The 22,111-nt window shown below is 35.3% G+C and overlaps 1 protein-coding gene across 1 annotated transcript; it reads left to right on the plus strand.

Moving 5' to 3' along the window:
* The first annotated feature begins 1,899 nt into the window (after positions 1-1,899).
* LOC108322797 (type II inositol polyphosphate 5-phosphatase 15) lies at positions 1,900-21,778 on the plus strand. Its single transcript, XM_017555043.2, has 12 exons — positions 1,900-2,960; positions 4,495-4,747; positions 5,425-6,211; positions 13,335-13,459; positions 13,815-13,899; positions 14,471-14,636; positions 14,739-14,779; positions 14,875-15,127; positions 15,762-15,885; positions 19,121-19,481; positions 20,977-21,349; positions 21,464-21,778. The coding sequence occupies exons 1-11, from the start codon at positions 2,237-2,239 to the stop codon at positions 21,334-21,336; spliced, it is 3,279 nt and encodes a 1,092-aa protein (XP_017410532.1). The 5' UTR covers positions 1,900-2,236; the 3' UTR covers positions 21,337-21,349; positions 21,464-21,778.
* Positions 21,779-22,111: the final 333 nt, after the last annotated feature.

Raw genomic sequence — 22,111 nt, forward strand, 5'->3', positions numbered from 1 at the left:
TCTTGATATCAATGACAAACGTTATCAATTGAAATATTATTATTGATCGTCCAAACATGGAGAGACCATGATTTAAAGAGGTTAATAATTAAATTTAGACATAATTGGACTGTGATAAGGCCAATTATAATAAAAAAATTTATGAAAAAAACCATAAATAAAGATAATATTTTTACTTACATTTATTAAAACATTGATATCGAATCCAAATTAACTTTAGTATAAGAACAACTTTAATAAATAGCTCTTATAGTTTAGAGAACAATTTACCATAAAAACATAAAAAGAATATATATTAAAATAAATGAGCACACAATTATTTTAAATGAAGATTTGAATTTACATCAAAAATATATCTCATTACTCAAATTATATTTCAACACTGTATTTCAGCACTAGTTAACATGACATCTAATTGAATTCAAAATTTAGACAATATCTACCTTTCAGATTATTTTCTAATCAATGTTTTACTTAAAAATAAACATATTTTTCATTCACTGGATTTTCCAACACTTAAACCATTCAATCGAAATAAATACATACCGAAAATATATCTTAAAATCAACCTTAAAGTTAAATAAAAATAAGCAATCCTTCAACTAGTTTTTTTTTTTCATTCACAGTTTCATTCAACCCAACTCGAAAGCACACTTACCCATATCAATTTAAATAATTATACTTTTAAATTTAATAATTTAAGCACTCAAAATTTTCAACTTAACACATATTCAAATTATATAATGTTTTATTTTTCTTTATACACATCCAGATATTTAAGCTAAACTTTAATTTACATTTCTCACAACATTTGTTCTAAAATTAAACTGAAATTAAGTAGTTCAAAATAAAGTCATTTGCCTCTAAATACTACATTCTCAAAGTATCTTTTAGAAAATGGAAAAGATTTATTATTTTTTTAACTTATTTAAAAGATTTGATTTAAAAGCAAACATATCAACAGAATCATGAACTTTCACAACTTCATTTTTTGAAGTTAAATTTCACATGCAAAGACATAAGGTTCACTTGCAAAGAAAAATAAAAACAAGGAACTCGTAGCTAAAAAAAGCAATTAGTTTGAGTAAGTTTTAACGGAATAGATTTAATATATTCTCTAATTTTGTAAATAATAATTTTAAAACTAAAAATAATAGACAACCATTTTAGAACTTTAGAGAGGAATTAAAAGATTAAATTTTTTCATTTTTTGGATAAATAAAAAATAAACTAGTTATTAGTTTTATAATATATAGTTTCTAACTTAAAATAATAAAATATTCATTTTAAAATTTTTAAATTTTCATTTCTACTTATTAAAAGTCGATCTTAAAAATAAAATATATTATCACAGTTAAATTTAAATTTTAATAATATATATCAATGTCTAGATAGTTTACATGGAGAAAACAAAAACAAATGACTACTATTTTAAGTTACTATTAAAAAAAATCCAAATTTAGAATTATTAATTCTTTTATCCGGTATTTTACTGATTTCTACGTCGGTTGCTTAATTAATTTTGCAGTGTTGGACCAGTGACTTTAACTCACCTTAGAAACATAAAAAAACCAAAAATAACTTTTTGCAGGTGAAATAACTAAGCGAAATACAAACTAAAAGATGAAATACCAAAGTTAGTAATTTAATGCATACTTTTCTATCCTGTCTATTGTTTCTCAATATATTACATCAAACAAATGGAAAAGGATAATAAATAGAACAATCCAGACAACAAATAATTCTAAGGCATTTTATCACGTCCCAAAAGACACACACATATTTTTTAATATAAAAAAGGCAAAAAATAATTTAATACTGTCATATTTTATATACGCGAGAGACATAATTAAAATAAAAAATATTTTAAAGAAAGAGCAGCGAATATATTATATTTCTTGAAATCATTCCAACGTATCGATTAAAAATAAAATACGAAATGAGAGCCATGAGATATCCCAATTTGGATTTAATAATTAGAATTAAAAGAAAGAAAGAATAGGGTTGATCGTTGGAACAGACGTGAGGTGTTTCAGCTGTAATTTGTTTGGTGTGTCGCTGAACTCCCACATCGTTCTTAAATTTCTCTCTTAAATTTCTCTCTCATCCAATCCAGCTTCGAAGTCAAACACAAATCGCAATTAACACCGCACACCAAATTCTCTCACAAGTTCACACATGCTAGATTTTCTCCAACTGTTCCAATCGTCGACGACGTGCAATCGATTCCAATTCAATGGATTCATCATCAACGCTACGCCAAAACGTCGTCGATTCCTTCGACCGTGAAACTTCATCAGGATATTTGCACTCTTCGTCTTCCGACGACGACGCTTCGCCTTCTAACTCCATCCAATCCACCAACCGTCGCCTTGACTACATGCTTCAGTTTCTTGACCGCAAGCTCTCGGCCGAACAGCGTCGCTCCTCCGGCTCACGCGCCGCTTCGTTACCGGAGTTCGTTGCCAGGGGAGGCGGCGTGGGTATATTCCGCCTCCCTCCGCGCGGGGCGGTGCATCCGGCGAGGCCGCCGAGCCTCGAATTGCGGCCGCACCCGCTGCGGGAGACGCAGATTGGGCGGTTCCTGAGGAGCATTGTTTCCACTGAGTCGCAGCTGTGGGCGGCTTCCGAATGCGGCGTGAGGTTTTGGAACTTCAAGGATCTGTACGCGTCGTGGTGCGGCGTTGGAGAAGAAGACCAGGTTGTGAGGATAGGAGACGAGGAGAGTGCACCGTTTCGGGAATCGATGTGGTGTTCGCCGACGCTGTGTTTGGTTGCGGATGAGGGGAACAGGTTGGTGTGGAGCGGACACAGGGATGGGAAGATTAGGTGCTGGAAGATGGATGATGAGAGTTTGGAGGATAACAATAACTGCTGCGATTGGAGCAATCGGTTTAAGGAAAATTTGTCTTGGCAGGCTCACCGTGGCCCTGTTCTTTCCCTCACCTTCACCTCTTATGGTAATCTTTCGTTCTTCACTGTTAATTTTACTGTTCAATCTCTTTAGTTGGATTAGGTTAATTTTTAGCTGATATCCTGTACCCTAGATGTTTATTTATTTTTTTGATGTACAATCTAATGCCTTAAAATATAATTTTAAATATATATATATATATATATGTTTTTTTTTTATATTTACAATCTAATGCTTTAAAATAGAATTTTAAATACGTCCCTCAAATTTAGGAAAATGAATGAAATGGAAATAATCATATATTACAGGTATTTTATTAATAGAACTGCTGGTATTTTGTTTGTATTACAAAGTGAAATCTTTAATTATGTTCAGGATAAAGATTTCTTTGATCAAATTGTAAGACTAAAAAAAATCAATTTTAAACCTGGTACAAAAACAATCCTAGGCCTAATTTCAAGAATTAAAACATAACTCTTAAAAATAATTTTAAAGAATTGAAATTAAAAATAATAGTTTAAATTTAAAGTCAAGAGTTTGACGGACGTGTTTTTTCAGTTAGCCAGCGATGCAATTAGAAATCTTCTTTACATTATTTTTAAACTATTGTAAAATTAATCATGTGTAGCAAATTATGATTGAACGGCAATGTAGATTGTGTAGAAGACTTTTATAGTGTTAGTGTATGAAATGTTTGCCCTTAACATAAAGATGTTTGGTAGCTCTTTCTCTTTGCATATTTGTGTACCTCTGAAAGATGATAATGTTGCCGACTACTATATTTTTCATTTTGTCCTTATTTTCAGTTAATTTTAAAATCTTTACAAACTTGTCATCAATAAAAAAAGAAATAATAACAGAGGTCATCTTAAGAAGTGAAAAACAATTTTAACATAAATTGATATTCATTTCATCCCTTAATCTGTCTGTTATTCTCTTAAATGGGCAGATAAAAGGAAATAGAGGAAGTGGTTTTTAATCTTAAAATTTCTGGGTAGTGTATTTTTTTATCTTCAGATTTAAAATAAAGGAGTAAGGGGAAAAGTAGAAGTCGAAAGCTTCTAAAACTAGTTTTTTTACTTATTTTTATTAGTTTATTTAAAGTTCATGAAGTTTTCTTTATTAAGAAAAACTACCTTTTCTAAAGTTTTTTTTAAGTGAAAGTTATGTCCAAAATAAGTTTAGTCGAATGCCACCTAAGATTTTGATTATAAGCTGTTTTGTTTTGACTCTTGAGCATTTGGAAGAACTTTTGCTAAACTTCTTTGGTCTTGTTTTATGGTGTAAGAACTTATTAATGGAAGGTATTTGGTGGAAGTTTACAAAAACAGCTTTGTTTTAAGTTTTTTCATTCTATTTCAATAACTTTTGCATTGAAGTTCTTCGAGTACTAATGGTATAGGCTCTAAGGTGATAAGCACTTTCTGAATAAGTGATTAAGTAAATTGTTTACTCAAAAATGCTAATCCAAGATTCTAAACTCTCCGGGGAACCTGATGTTTGTTGGTTGATTCATGTGCTTATTGTGAATGTTATGCATTATTCTCTCTCCTTTTTTTTTCTCCATTTTGTTATTCCAGGGGATCTGTGGTCGGGTTCAGAAGGAGGAGGTGTAAAAATATGGCCTTGGGAGGCTGTTGAAAAATCTATTCATCTAACGAAGGAGGAAAGGCACAGCGCTGTTATATTTGTGGAGAGGTCCTATATTGACTTAAGGAGCCAACTATCTACAAATGGCTTCAGTAACATGCTGACTTCAGATGTAAAGTACTTAGTATCTGATAATTCGAGAGCAAAGGTGTGGAGTGCTGGTTATTTTTCATTTGCTTTGTGGTGAGATTTTCTACTAAACTTTCAAGGTGTTTGTTTGTATTGAACATTAGTATGGGTAAATTCTTTTTTGTTTAACCATTCAACTGTATTTGATTATTTTAAGATTTTTTTCTATCTCGTGCTCACACAACTTACTTTGGTAAAAAGATAGTAAATATAGTTTTTTAGTGTATTATTATTATATTCACGAAGGGGTCTTAGCCTTTTTAATTTGTGGACAGATATTCCTTTAAACTTGTATGAACTGGCTTGCATTGCTAATAACAAGTCATTGATTCTATGACATAAATCCTTATAAAATAAGCATATCTAAGAACTCTAGTCAGGTTATATATTTGCATGTTTACGGTAAGTCATCCTGAATCCTGTATATCCTTTTTTGTTCTGACATGTCTCTTGACGGTACTCTTCGTGATGGGTGTATAAAGAAATCATAACTAGACTAAGACTTCCCACATGTTTGGTTCTCTGCATGCTAACATAACATGCGTCATTAGAAGCAACTTTTATTTGCTTTTACATTAAAGTTAATTTGAATTGTAGACGAAGTGGGATCTGTGATGTTACCAAGCTTGCAATTCATTGTCACATGAACTTTCTCTTTTCATTTTGCATTAGTCGTGCTTCTCTTTCTCCACATATCAATTTAATGTAAGCTAGTGCTTGTTAATTTATAGGGATGCTCGCACAAGGGAGCTACTGAAAGTTTTCAATTCAGATGGACAAATTGAAAATCGGTTGGATTTGTCCTCAATTCAAGATTTTTCGGTGGAGCTTGTTTCAAGGAAAGACAAAACACAAAGTTCCATGGGGTTCTTTCAGCGTTCACGTAATGCCATAATGGGGGCAGCTGATGCTGTTCGTCGAGTTGCAGCAAAGGGCGGCTTTGGGGATGATAATAGGAGAACTGAAGCACTAGTCATAACAATAGATGGAATGATTTGGACAGGGTGTACAAGTGGCTTACTGGTGCAATGGGACGGAAATGGCAATCGTATACAAGATTTTCTTTACCATTCATCTGCCGTTCAGTGTTTTTCTACCTTTGGCATGCAAATTTGGGTAGGTTATGTATCTGGAACTATCCAGGTATTGGATCTCAAGGGTAATCTGATTGGGGGATGGGTGGCTCATGGCAGCCCAATCGTAAAAATGACATTTGGTGCTGGTTATATATTTGCATTGGCTAACCATGGTGGTGTACGAGGATGGAACATCACCTCCCCTGGGCCTGTTGATAGTGTATTGCGTTCAGAATTAAGTGGCAAAGAATTTTTATACACTAAAATAGAAAATATAAAAATATTGAGTGGCACTTGGAATGTGGGACAAGGAAAAGCATCTCAAGATTCCCTTACTTCATGGCTGGGTTCTGTGGCCTCAGATGTTAGTCTTGTTGTTGTTGGGTTGCAAGAGGTTGAAATGGGTGCAGGATTTCTTGCAATGTCTGCTGCTAAAGAAACTGTAAGTCATCATTTTCTGTAATATTACTAGAAAATCCGTACTATAAAATATTGCTATTAGAAAAATAGTAGTGTAAGCAAAGTAGTTGCTGTGTGATTTATGTTTAGTTGTGTTTTCTTTTTCTTTAGGCTTGACTTCTATACATTTGAATTTGCAAAAAACATGTAGATATTAGGTTGACATTTACAGCCAATAACTTACATGCATGTATCTTGTTACTGCTTTGACTAATTGACATGAATGGAATGTAATGCAATGAATTGCTGTGGAAATTATTGGAATTAAGAAAGTGAAATGACTGTAATTTAATGAGTTGCAAGTTTGAAACACCAGTTGATATTTCCTTTTTTAATTTTTGTATGGTTAGGAATGAAATGGTGATCTGTGTCATGCTTTCCATGGTACTGCAGAATCAAGAACGATTGAAATGAAAGAATAGTGTTAGGATATTTATCCTATTTTATCATCATTATAGTGTGTCAAGGGTTACCCTATTTATCATGATTATATTATGTCTAGGATTACCCTATTTATCATGATTATATTGTGTCTAGGGTTACCCTATTTATCATGTATTTGTGTATCAATTTATTCTTATAAATAGAAGATTGTGAGAGGGATCAATCAAGCCCTCTAGAATTATTTTACAGTTTCAATCTTAAGTTGGTATCAGAGCGGGTCGATCCCGCTCTGGTTTCTGTCTCGTAATATATATTTGTCCGGCGCCACAGTTCTTTGTCGCCCGCCGCTGCCCGCCGCCGGCCACCGTCGGCCGTCGCCGGCCACCGTCTCCGGCCACCGTCCGGCCACCGTCACCGCCGGCCACCGCCCGCCATTGCCGGCCACCGTCGTCCATCACTGTCAAAGTTTCCTTCGTCTAAACCCTTAGGGTTTTCTTGTTCTTCGTTAGTACTATTCGTCTTCTTCAGAAATGGCGTCTGGCAGTACTCTTTCCTTCTCTGGAAGTCCATCAATTACCTCCGAGAAGCTAAATGGAAAAAATTATCTATCATGGTCTGCTGCCGTTGAAATGTGGTTCCTTGGCCAAGGGCATTATGACCACCTTGAGCGAGATGGAAGCCATGTGCCTACTGAAAAAGCTGATCAGTGGAAACAAGCAGATTTCCAGTTGTGTGCCCTGTTATGGCAATCAGTGGAACCCAAACTTTTTGTATCTTTGAGGGCTTTCAAAACTTGTCACTCCTTTTGGAAGAAAGCCCAAAGCATTTATGCCAACGATATTCAACGTCTCTATGACACTACGAATAAACTTGCATCTCTTAAAATGGCAGACCATGATATGGTGTCCTTCATGACTGAAGCCCAATCTGCTGTCGAAGAACTTAGGATGTTTTTGGAAGTAGATCCATTAGAGGATATAAAAAAGAAACTAGACAAATTCTACATGGTGTTGATCCTTCGTGCCCTACATCCCGATTTTGATCATCTCAGAGATCAACTTCTAACTAGTCATGAGGTCCCCTCTATGGAAACATTGACCACTCGCCTTCTGCGTGTCCCGGTATCTCAAACTCAAGAAGCGCATGAACTAGTGGAACCATCTGTCATGGTTGCCACACGAGGAAGAGGAGGACGTGGCACTAGAGGAGGAGGACGAGGAGGTCGGGGACGTACTCAATGCACATATTGTAAAAGGATGGGTCATACTCAAGAGAATTGCTACTCCTTACATGGTTTCCCTTCCAAAACCGCCAATATTTCGAAGACTGAAACTTCCACTTTGAAAACTGAAACCTCTACTTCTATGTTTTCTGAGGATGAATATCAAGAGTATTTAAGGTTAAAGTCTAACAGCTTGGCACAACCATCTCAATCTCCCAATACATCAACAACCTGCGTTTCTCAATCTATGGAATGTCAAAATTCATAGGTAATTGACTCAGGTGCTTCTGATCACATTTCTGGTAATACCTCTTTGTTCTCATCTATTTCCTTTCGAGAAAAACCTCATTTCATAACCCTTGCAAATGGATCTAAAACTTCTTCCAAAGGAGTCGGTCATGTTTCTTTGTCTCCCTCCCTCAATCTCAACTCAGTCCTTTTTGTCCCTAATTGTCCTTTTAATTTAATTTCCTTAAGCCAGTTGACTAAAATGTTAAATTGTTCAATAACCTTTGATCATAAATCTTTTGTTATACAGGAGCGTGGTTCGGGGAGACAGATTGGAGAAGGATATGAAGCTGGCGGATTATACCATTTTGGATCTCGTCCAAGGGTGTCTTGTGTTGCTGCTCTTAATCCTAAAGTGCTACATGATCGACTTGGCCATCCTCATTTGTCCAAATTAAAAAAGATGTGTCCTGAACTTAGTGGTCTCCAAACCTTAGAATGTGAGTCATGTCAATTAGGAAAACATGTTAGATCTTCCTTTCCTAAAAGGTCTCAATCAATATGTAATTCTAGTTTTTCCATCATCCATTCTGATATATGGGGACCTAGTCGTATCTCCTCCTTTGGTTATAGATATTTTGTTACCTTTATTGATGAATATTCAAGATGTACTTGGGTTTATCTTATGAAAAATCGTTCTGAATTGTTAGCTATCTTTACATCCTTTTTGAATGAAATCAAGAATCAATTTGGTCAAGTAATCAAAATATTAAGAAGTGATAATGCCAAAGAGTATTTTTCATCCTCCTTTTCTGCCATCTTGAGTTCCCATGGTATCTTACATCAGTTTACTTGTCCTCATACACCACAGCAAAATGGTATAGCAGAACGAAAAAATAGACACTTGGTTGAAATTGCTCGTACCCTTTTGCTTGGTGCCCATATTCCTGTCCATCACTGGGGGGATGCCATCTTAACTGCATGTTATCTTATTAATAGGATGCCCTCCTCCTCTCTTGATAATAAAGTCCCTTTCTCCATTTTGTTTCCTAATGATCCTCTCTTTCATACATCTCCCCGAGTGTTTGGCTGTGTATGTTTTGTTCATGACATGTCTCCAGGTCTAGACAAACTCTCCGCTCGCGCTCTCAAATGTGTCTTCTTAGGCTATTCTCGACTTCAAAAAGGATATCGGTGTTACTCTCCTGAAACTAAGAAGTATTACATGTCTGCCAATGTCACATTCTTTGAACAGACTCCTTACTTCTCTCCATCTGTTCAGGATGTTTCTATCCTCCAGCAGGTCCTTCCTATTCCAATGGTTGAGTCAAATAGCTCCACTGTCTCTGTCATTCCCAGTCATGATCACAATCCTTCTACACCTGTTTCTCCACATACTGAGATCATCCCACACAGGGCCCCAATGGATAGTCCACCTCCCCAAGACAATGGTGAATCTCCTACTTCAGATTCTTCTCCCTCGTCACCTCCTCCCACGCCTCCTGGTGCAAATGATTCAGCATGGCCTATTGCCCTCAGAAAAGGTACTCGTTCCACTCGGAACCCTCATCCCATTTATAATTTTCTAAGCTATCATCGATTGTCGCTCTCCTATTTTTCTCTTTTATCCTCAGTGTCCTCTGTTGTTATACCCAAGAATGTGAAAGAAGCACTTGATCATCCTGGATGGCGACAAGCTATGATTGCAGAAATGCAGGCTCTTGACCACAGTAATACTTGGGAGCTGGTGCCCCTTCCCCCAGGAAAAAAGGCGGTTGGTTGTCGATGGGTGTATGCAGTTAAAGTTGGCCCTGATGGTGAAATTGATCGGCTCAAAGCTCGGCTTGTTGCAAAAGGTTACACTCAGGTTTATGGTCTTGATTATTGTGACACTTTCTCTCCTGTAGCCAAGATGACTACTATTCGTCTCTTCTTTGCCATGGCAGCCATTCGTCACTGGCCACTTCATCAATTGGATATCAAGAATGCCTTCCTACATGGTGATCTTGAGGAAGAAGTTTATATGGAGCAACCTCCAGGGTTTGTTGCTCAGGGGGAGTCTGGTATGGTATGCAAATTGCATCGATCTCTATATGGCCTCAAGCAATCCCCACGTGCTTGGTTTGGAAAGTTTAGCTCCATTGTTCAAAAATTTGGGCTAAAACGCAGTGAAGCAGACCATTCAGTTTTTTATTGTCATTCTTCTCTCGGGAAATGTGTTTACTTAATAGTATATGTTGATGATATTGTCATTACAGGAAATGATGCTGTTGGAATATCTCAACTAAAAGAGTACTTGTGTAGACATTTTCAAACCAAGGATCTTGGAAGTCTCAAATATTTCTTAGGCATTGAAGTAGCGCAATCAAAAGATGGAGTTGTAATCTCCCAAAGGAAGTATGCTCTTGATATATTACAAGAAACAGGCATGATTGATTGTAGACCGGTAGACAGTCCCATGGACCCAAACCAGAAATTAAGGACAGAAGAAGGTGAATTATTCTCCGATCCAGAGAGGTATAGGAGGCTGGTTGGCAAACTGATTTATCTCACTATTACAAGGCCAGATCTATCCTTTGCAGTTGGAGTGGTTAGTCAGTTCATGCAGGCTCCATGTATTGACCATTGGAATGCTCTCATTCGCATTCTAAGGTATGTAAAGAAGGCTCCCGGGCAAGGATTGTTATATGAAGATAAAGGAAGCATTCATGTCTCTGGGTATTGTGATGCAGATTGGGCAGGTTCACCTATTGATAGACGGTCTACAACAGGATATTGTGTTTTTCTGGGAGGAAACATTATTTCATGGAAAAGTAAGAAACAGAATGTAGTAGCTCGATCAACCGCGGAAGCCGAGTATAGGGCAATGGCATCACTAACATGTGAACTTATATGGGTGAAACAATTCCTTCAAGAGGTTAAATTTTGTGACATCCATACTATGAAGATGTATTGCGACAATCAAGCTGCTCTCCACATTGCATCAAATCCAGTGTTTCACGAGAGGACTAAACATATAGAAATTGATTGTCATTTTGTTCGTGAAAAGTTGTTGACCAAAGAAATATGTACTGAGTTTATTGGGTCAAACGATCAACTCGCAGATGTATTGACCAAGTCATTAAGGGGTCCTCGGATTGAGTTTATTTGTTCCAAGCTTGGTACATACAATTTGTATGCTCCAGCTTGAGGGGGAGTGTTAGGATATTTATCCTATTTTATCATCATTATAGTGTGTCAAGGGTTACCCTATTTATCATGATTATATTATGTCTAGGATTACCCTATTTATCATGATTATATTGTGTCTAGGGTTACCCTATTTATCATGTATTTGTGTATCAATTTATTCTTATAAATAGAAGATTGTGAGAGGGATCAATCAAGCCCTCTAGAATTATTTTACAGTTTCAATCTTAAGTAATAGTTTAATGACTGACCTTTATTTCATTACCTTTTCTTTAAACATTTTATGTCAATTGGCTTACCTTCATGATACAATCTTCATATTTTAAAGTTTGAGCACATCAATGGGTTCAAGATGTTCTTTGAGACAACTCAAGTACAAGATCGACAACATATTAATTACAAAAACTGGCCAAAAGAAACAGTGCAGTGGGAGGGAGGAAAAAAAAAAGGTTGTAGTTACTGCCATAATTGCAGTTTGAGAAAGATTTTCATTTCATTACCCTTTCTTTAAACATTTTATGTCAATTGGCTTACCTTTGTCATACAATCTTCATATTTTCAAGTTTGAGGACATGGATGAGTCCTACATGTCCTTTGAGACAACTCAAGTACAAGATGAGCATGTTCATTATAAAAACTGGCCAATAGAAATAGAGCAATGGGAGGGAGGGGAGGGAATCGGGTTGAAAAAGAGTTGTGGTTACTACCATAATTGCAGTTTGAGGAAGACTTTCATTTCCTTACCCTTTCTTTAAACATTTTATGTCAATTGGCTTACCTTCGTCATACGATCTTCATATTTTCAAGTTTGAGGACATCGATGAGTCCAACATGTCCTTTGAGACAACTCCATTACAAGATCAACATGTTCATTATAAAAACTGACCAAAAGCTGGCCAAGAGAAACAGACTAATGGGAGGGAGGGAGGCGTGTGTATAAAAAATAAGTTTGTCTGAGCTGTAGTGGTTATTGTGTAGCAGGAGTAATATATGCAGTGGTTTAGATGGGAGGCAGACAACGGCAGATTATAATGGAGGCATAGGAGGGCCTTGGCCCCTTCAATTTATATATATATATATATATATATATAACTTATTTTTTTAAAATTTTAATATATTTTATATATTTGGTATCCTAAAATTTTTTATATATCTATATATAAATTTTGGCACCCACAAAATATTTGTTGAAGATCCAGCATTGGAGGCAAAAAGCAACTCCAAGGGCATGGTATTATATAATAGTAGTAATTTGGAAATTATAATTTTTCAGGTGCTTTAGAATTTAAGAATTTCTTTTTTAATTCTTATTCTAGGGGGGAATTAATAGTCTATACTTGTTTATGTAGATTGCTGAGTCAACACTTGGTCAGAGTGAGGTAGCCAACTGCAATTCTGTTATGACAGTTGATGTTAGTCGAGCTTAGATAAAGCTTAAAGCCCAATTATTCTTCCATATAAATAGCTGAGCTCAATAGCTCTCTATGTGCAAATCAATTCACTTTTACAGTTTAATAAAATTACACATTCCTTTTTTTTCAGCCTCTCTGAATTCTTTAAAATAAGGATGAAGTGCTTGTGGGCCTTGTTGTAAAAATTTCATGTAACTATGCAATGATATCACTGCAGCCGAAACCTCCTTGGCCATGAACATCATTCATTGCAGCAAATGATTCTTCCCAATCATTAATCCAGTACCCATTCATCCAATTGTCATTCTGTCCTTCGTTCTGTAATCAGTCCAGTTGATCTTGAGTCCTTGATATTGCATATGTCAATAAGAAGTAGCGAGAGAATTTCTTGGATTGATCTATTATAATAGAGTGCCACATCAAAATGATTAAGAATGTCTCGTGTTGAGTTTTTGTTCCTATTAGCACATGGACTACACAAAATCATTATACATTCTGTTGTTCAATGGATGTTTTCTGGATGCTTGGATTATTCATATGCATTGTCAACATTCTGTTGTGATAATTGTCATGTATTTACGCACACTTATATATATTGTATAGTTAATGGTTTTGCCTATTTTTTCTTCCTCACAACCCTCCTCTGCCCTCAATCTTTCACAAACATATAGGTAGGATTGGAGGGAAGTTCTGTTGGGCAGTGGTGGCTGGACATGATAGACAAAACATTAGATGAAGGTTCAACATTTGAACGTATTGGATCCAGACAACTTGCAGGCTTGGTCATTGCTGTGTGGTGAGTATCTTTGAGTAGAAATACACGCGAGCTGTTGAAGCTTTAATATGTCAGAGATAATGATTGTTGTTTTGTTAGTCAATAGGATATCCGTAAAATATTATCAATTTGAATTTGTAGTGGTATGTTAAATTGCTTGTTATCTCAGATTATTGTGGGTTTTCCTTCCTACTTGTTATGAATGCTATTCTGGTCTGAAAGATATGGATATGTATCACTTAAGGCTGGGTTCCTAATTGTATGGTGAACGAAAATATCGATTATTTTCTTCAATTTGAATTCATGAGAAGCCATTGTTATCTAAATTCTTACTAGCTGCTTTCTTCACCAATGGTACTGAAATTTTCTTCTTCAGGGTTAAAACCAACATTCGATTTTATGTTGGGGATGTTGATGTGGCAGCAGTTCCATGTGGATTCGGACGTGCTATTGGCAATAAGGTGGGCCTGTACCATCTACTCTGTTGTTTTTCTTTGTATATTAGTTTTTTGCTAATAAAGGGTGTATTAAGATGAGGCTGTTGGTCATGATCATAGATCTCATAATTGTCAGCTTTTGTTTTATTCAACAGACTAACATTGATACTTAAATGTCAGGCTATTGCCTATATCACTAGATTGATTACTAGATTTTATGGTATGTTGCAATTCCAAGTAAAAGCAGACAAAAGCCAAGTTTCTGTTCTAGAAGTACTGCAATGCAAGCCAATGACATAATTTTCTTGTGTGGTCTGCAAGTAACATATCATATAACCATTAAAACTTTATCGCTAATTGTTTCCACTAAAGCAATAACCAGTAAAGTGTAGTTGGTGTCTTTGGCCTGAATTTAGTCATTTAATTCAACACATGCATAGACATATAAAGCAAATAGATCGGCAACAATGCCATGCCATGGCTGTGCAATTCACAAGAGTATCACACTGTATAATATGTGTTGTATGCAAATATATATTTTTGTTTCTGTTCATATTATGCTGACCATTGACATAGGAGATGTTGTTTTCTCCAGGGAGCTGTTGGTTTGAGGATCAGAGTGTATGATCGGATAATGTGCTTCGTTAATTGTCACTTCGCAGCACATTTAGATGCAGTTGGTCGTCGAAATGCAGATTTTGATCATGTATACCGAACAATGTCCTTCAGTCGGCCAACAAACGTCTTAAATACTACAGCTGGTACTTTTCTGTGCCTTTTCCTGATTTTCATACTTGCCTTGTCCATGTATTTATTTTGGCCTGTTTATAGATCTGGCTTGCCATTGGTCCTTTCTGTTGCAGCTGGCACGTCATCTTCTGTTCCGATGTTTCGTGGTGCAAATGTATGTACATGCTGTCCACTTTATTCATCTAAGTAATGCTTTATGCTGCACTCTGATAGTTGGATGAGGTATTGATTCTTGAGATTGGTTTCCAGTCCACAGAAGGGGTGCCCGAGTTATCTGAGGCAGACATGGTTGTATTTCTTGGAGATTTTAATTATAGACTTGATGACATTTCATATGATGAAGCGAGAGATTTTGTTTCTCAAAGATGTTTTGACTGGCTTAGAGAAAGGGATCAACTTCGAGCTGAAATGGAAGCTGGGAATGTCTTCCAAGGAATGCGTGAAGCAATTATAACATTTCCTCCTACATACAAGTTTGAACGGCACCAAGCTGGCTTGGCAGGTTGGTCGCCTGCCCAAAAACACACACATATACACACAATGGTCTAGTGAACTTTAAAGTAAACTTTAGTGGTAAAAAGTGAGATGGAAGGACGTGGGTTGGGTCACTACATCTCTAATCATTTCTGCAAAATGCAAACCATGCAGTTCCAATCACGAAGGTTTTTTATTTGTAGACCAATAACAGGATGACTTTATATGAATTGTAAAAGTTGTAGAACAGATAGGGCAGAGGAAAAGAGGGATAGAGAGGCTCTGAATAATAGATTTGAAGTTTCCTTCTTTTTGGGTGCTTATAACTTCTAGAGGCTTGCTTACTATAGTATTAGTGTAATGCGAGTGAGGTAGGTAGGAGAAGTTCACACAGTGGACTGGATAAACTAAGTGACAATCTCCCTTTGAATATATATTATTAGGTTAAGGGCGCAGTACAGTGAAATATAGAGTACATCAGGATTCTAAACAACCTCATGTTAATAGTTGACACAATCAGGAACTCTTAAGAATTAGATATCGTAAAGTGAATAAATTCAAACTGCAATTTTTGCTGCTTATATTTGCTATTACTGTCATCAGTATTGCTTACAATTTTTTTGAGGGTATGAATTCAGACTATATGACCTATTTTCTTGAAGGGTATGATTCTGGTGAAAAGAAACGCATCCCTGCCTGGTGTGACAGAATTTTGTATCGTGACAGCTGCACATCTTTGGTGGCTGAATGCAGTTTAGAGTGCCCCGTTGTCACTTCAGTATTACAGTGAGTGTTCTACCTAATACTTTTTATTTTCTCCATTTGGGTATATAGATTAAAACACCCGGCCAGAAGGACTATGCAGTCTCTAATCCCTATGTAAAATAGGGGACTTATTTATTATGAGACATGCGGTGAGTCAATATTCAATTATAGATTTGTGAAAGGAAAATTTTGGATAGCCAAAAGTAAATTTGCATGAGTGAGTTGCCATCATTATTGACTTAAATGACTACCACCCATTATTTTGGTTGTATTTCACCATATTTTTCTTGTGACTAAAGTATATTTATGCTATATTCTTGTATAATGTAATCTCTAATCGATATTCCAAACAGGTTGTAATTTACCCCTATGTTTATAATTATTTTCGAGTTGGTCATAAGTTATGTTTTTGTTCTAGAATTATTTGTTTTGTAATACTCTAAATAGAAAGGAGCAATTCTAAGTATAATCACATGGGGAATGGAAATATTATAATTTTTGTCCTTACACGTAACAATCATTTTCTGGTTGGCCCTGTACTTCACGTAACTCTGTTGTGGATATAAATGGACAAACCTACGATAAGATCATCTACATAAATGCCTAAACAACAACAGAAAAGAGGCCGCAAACGAATTGATAGAAGGTAAACAAGGAAGAATAAGGTAAAAAAATTACACACAAAAATAATATGGTTCAATTAAAGTATTAATGAACTTTAATTTATGTCTACGGTATAATTTAACATGCATAGAGATTATAATTTAAAGTTTTTCTCTTAGTGACCTCTCGCTCAACTATAATTGTTTTCGGTAATAGTTGAACTCACAACTCTCAGTTAGTTTAACTATCATTACAACTTTCTATTTATAATATATGACTACTGTAACTAATTTCCATGAAACACGTCTAAACATATGGAGAGGACATGTGAACAATGCTTCTTGTTATTGAGATTAATTGTCACTTAGGCGGATGCTTCAGAGACATTACTAGTCTTAGTAGATGCTAAGGGACTTGATATTATATTAAGACTATCCACCAAAGATACTAGAAGACTCGGTTTGGTGAAGTTAGATGGTCTAGGAATCTTAACAAGATTTTACTGAACCAATCTTCACTAACCTTCACCTTAGTTCAACATAGATATTGCATACATCACAAAACTAACAATGTTTCATATGGAATACCATCTATATAACTTTGTTCCTTTATTATCTTAGGAGAATGTTCATCCCTCAACTTGTAGTGAGAAAAGTAGGAGGTGTGGACACAGGTTTCAAGTGTGTCATCCAAACTTTTGAAGAATTTTTTAAGGTAGGTCATCCAATACCCATGTAGACACTTCAATTCACGTCGTCTAACAATCTCAAACCCTAAAATCTTTCTACCCATTCCAAGATCCTTCATATTGAATTTGCTATTCAACTTAACCTTCTCAACCTTAGACTTTCTATTTTTAACTATCAGAATGTTATCAACATACTACAATAATACCATGAAATGATCTTATGGTAGATACACGAAGTAGATTTAGATGTCATACTTGCTTTGTTCAAAGCCAACACTCAATGAACTCAAATTGTTTGTTCCATTGTCTAGGGGATTGTTTCTGACCATAAAAGTATTTGTTTAATTTACTAACATAATACATACCTTCTCCTTCCGTGTAGCTTCCTAATTGCTTCATATATATGGACTCTTATAACTCTCCATTTAGAAATGTAGTCTTAACATCTATCCGTTCCAACAACTCAAGGTTAAACTCAACTACCATGACTAACAACATTCAAATCGGTTTGTGCTTTGTTACAGGAGAGAAACCATCATTATAATTGTCTCCTCTCCAGTTAAAGCCTTTAACCATTAATCTTGCCTAATTTTTGTTGACAAGTTGCTGGACTTCTATCTTTACGTTTGAAAATCCATTGTGTGACCTTGACTTTGACCATCTTCTACCACTTTTGTTATCACTGGTAGAAACTCTTCCCATTGCTAGAAGGTAAACAAAGGAAAAATAAGATAAAATTACATGCAAAAATAATGTGGTTCAGTTGAAGTGTTAATGAACTTCAATCTCAACCCACAATAGAATTAACTATGCATTACAACTTAAAGTTTATCTCTTAGTGAACTCTCTCTCCACTCTCGCCATTTTCAGTTTTACAGTTGAACTCACAACGCTCAATTAGTTTAACTGATGTTACAGGTTCCTATACATAGTTCATAACTATCATAACTAGCTTATGTGAAATGTGCCTAAACATATAGAGAGGACATGTGAGCGGTGCTTCTCGTTACTGAGCTGAATTGTTGCTTAGGCGGCTGCTCTAGAAGTCACTAGTCTTAGTAGATGCTAAGAGGCTAGACGTTGTACTGTCCACACATCTTCTATGAGATGGTGTGGTGAAGTTAGTTGGTGTAGGAACCTTATCAAGATTTTATTGAACCAATCTTCACCAACTCGATGATAATCCAACGGTGTTATAACAATAACAAATTATTGGGATCACATTGAAAATGGTTATTGTTGGAAGATACACAAATAATGTCTATTGTCTAACCATGTCCTATAATTGTGGTACTTAGTCTACACACATCAAATGACCAAAAAGATTTTTTACTTAGCCTATTGAGAGGCCTCCAAATAAGTTATATATATATATATATACACACACACACACACACACACCAAACTTGGGTGCATAGGATCTATATTCTCCAATTTAAGGGGAAGTGCAATGTATAGAATGTAAATATACTAACCACATCTGGTATTTATGTAATAGCGTGATAGAATAAAATCTCTATTTTTATAATACTGAGAGACAGCACAGCAGCTAAGTGGTTATTTCGGTGGAGTTTAGTCCCACATCAGCAAAGTTTGCTTTACAAGCTTCATGATTTTATTATATAAATTGTATCTCTCACTCTAACAAACCAGAAAAACAATATCAATCAGTATTTCTCAGATTTACATTTTCTTTGTTATTTATTTGTAGTCTTTTATTACGGCAGGTAATTAGGATATTGGTTGATTCTTGAAATCATTGGGCTGTGAACATAATTCATCCTCTGCATAGTAAACACATGGATTCAAGCCTGTCTTTGCTTTCCACCTTCCTCAAAATTTTACTACAGATACTAAATTGAAATATTTTCACATTTGGAAAATATATTTAAAAAGCTTTAATGGAAATACCTTTTTTTGTTTTCAGTTTTTATTTTTTAATCAATGCAATCTCACCTTCACTAGGTATGAAGCTTGCATGGATGTCACCGATAGTGACCACAAGCCTGTCCGCTGCATATTTTCTACTGATATTGCTCGAGTAGATGAATCAATCCGCAGACAGGAGTTTGGAGAGATTCTTGAATCAAATGAGAAAATTAAATTTCTTCTTAAAGAATTATGCAAGATTCCTGAAACCATCATTAGTACAAACAACATAATTCTTCAAAACCAGGACACATTAATTTTGCGAATTACAAATAAATGTGGAGAAGGCAATGCTTTGTTTGAAATAATTTGTGAAGGTCAGTCTACTGTTACAGAGGATCAGAAGGCTACTGACCATCAGTTGAGGGGTTCATTTGGCTTCCCAAGGTGGCTTGAGGTGATATTCTTTATTTATTTTTTTTGTACAATATTTATGGTTATAGAAAAAACTTGAAACTAGAGACATTTGAAATGAGGAAGCTAGAAAATAATTTTTACTTCTAGTTTGATGATGAAAAAATGGATGATTTTCTCTTTTATATACTTTATTGCTTCTATAAAGGTTAAATAGGAATTAATGACAATAATTATACTCTATAACATTCTCCCTCAAGCAAGCTGGTGTATGAATACCAATCATTCCTAGCTTGATAGTAAAATCTTCAAACTGCTTTGTAGGAAGTGGTTTGGTTGATACGTTAGCCATCTAGAGTTGTAAAGGGATGTTCATTATATCTATAAAGCCATTGTCTTATTTTTCTTTAATGAATTGGCAGAAGGGTCAATCTTTTTCTGTATGTGCTCTGTCCTTTCATGCTGAACTGGTAAGGGACCATGCAATTTGATGACAGACCAATTATCACAAAATAGTGTCATATACCACCTTGAGCGATGGCTCTAAATTTTATCTCTACACTTGCTCTTGCAACTAAATTTTGCCTTTTACTCCTACAAGTCATTAAATTTCCATTTAAAAGCATACAATATCCTAGAATCTCCTCTCAGCAATTGAACCTACATGTTTAGCATATTATATATTCCCATCCTTATTCTTAGTAATCCTAATTCAATCGTACAACTAGTTTGTAAGATAAGATTTATATTCATTTATATATTATGGTTTGACTATATCTCCAATTAATGTGAAATCTTCAACATATTTTCTCATGTCTTAAGTGTGAGACTGGATATCTGTGGGTAGTTTTTAATACATGATAGATCCAACAAACATTATTATAGGTTAAACTCTAATACCATCTTAGAAAATAGCCTTTAAACCTAACTCAAGTTCATAACCACTTGTGAGGTAGGATTTACACCCACTTGTATACTAAAATTTTTTATATCATTAATTGATATAGGATTTCCAACAGATCTTCGTTTAATAGAATTACTCTTCCTCAAGTGGCCTTCACAATTTTTTCAGAGCTCATTATTACTTGCAATAAGCACAATCAAAGCACTATAAGTACGCCTTATAAGAACGTGTTATATAAAACGTACGATCACCTTGAATTTGCTTGTCCAACCAAGGATACTATAGCCCCACTAAACTTTTCAAACTAAACATGGGAAGATTTCTTCCGGCCATTCAAGGCCTTCTTTAATTTGCATACCCCGTTCTTTTTTCTTTACTAGAAATGCTTTGCTATTGGTGTGGCTTATGGGGGTCACCACAGCTGAGCTGTTGCAATTGCATCTTGTGATGTGGTCTGCCTGCAATTTAAAATCTTTAGATAGAACCAAAATCACCACTAGGAAAAAAAAAATCTTTACTCCTGGGACCAAATTCTGTATGTGGACCAACACGATACATTTTTTCTTGCTTCGGGTAGGACATCTCTCGGTTGCAATGCCCCTTGAGATAATTGCTTAATCATTTCATGATTCAGGTGAGTCCTGCAACTGGTATAATAAAACCAGATCAAATTGTTGAAGTATCAGTGCACCATGAGGAATTTCAGACTCTGGAGGAGTTTGTTGATGGTGTTGTACAAAATTCATGGTGTGAAGACTCCAGAGACAAAGAAGCTATTTTGGTTGTTAAGATGTATGGCAATTACACTATACAGCCAAGAAGACACCGAGTCCGTGTTCACCACTGTTATTCATCCAAGAAAAAAGCTATGATTGGCTCTCAACCAGACGGCTCCAGGAATATCCAAGGAACTGTATTGCGCCGATCTGATTTCCAACCATTCAGCAGTTCCTATGATGTGGTTGACCAGCTACAGAAATTGCATGGCCCTTAAAGCAGCAGTTAATGTGAGTATTTTAGGTTTTTGGCGGAAGAACAAAAAAAATGAATGGATGGTCTATGAATGCCATCTACTATGATAAGCATCTTAATTACGCTTGATAACTTTTTTGCTATCGTAGGGAGCTTTTGTGGTCCGACTTCTATTCATCGAGCTGATTGAACTGTACAGAAAGCAAATGCAAGCAAAAGTAGCAAAACAGCTTTTACTAGATCCATTATTTAATTTATTTGGAAACGAGTCCAATTTATTGTGTAAATGATTATGTGCCATATCAACCAACAAAAGCTGCACAGTTCAAAGGGAAAATGCAGTGGTGTTCATATTGAGTGTGTCGTTTGGATAATGATTTCTCCTACCAACAAATACTTTTTAGTTGTATTATCTCAATATTTTCTTGGAATTTTTTATAATGGAAGTCCATTTTGTTAGTTAACTTCCTGTTGTATTTTACCTCAATCTATCTTCATTCTTTCTTCTTTTCTTCAAATTTTTACATTTGGCAAATATTAGATGTTCAAGCAGTATTTTTATTAAAGTTTCCTTCGAATTTTATATTTTATAATATATTACAAGTTCAAATTTAAGTCATCAAATGAAATAAATAATTGAGCTACAAATATAAACGAAATAGCCATCAAATATATATTTAAAACAAATACTTACGAAGTTAACCACTGAAATAGTAGAGAGAAATATCTGAATAATTTAACGTGGTTTTGCAAGCATGCGTAAAATAAAAGGAAATTTGGTCATTTTAATGCTACTT

The sequence above is a fragment of the Vigna angularis genome, chromosome 3 (assembly GCF_016808095.1).
Source record: "Vigna angularis cultivar LongXiaoDou No.4 chromosome 3, ASM1680809v1, whole genome shotgun sequence".
Taxonomy (NCBI): domain Eukaryota; kingdom Viridiplantae; phylum Streptophyta; class Magnoliopsida; order Fabales; family Fabaceae; genus Vigna; species Vigna angularis.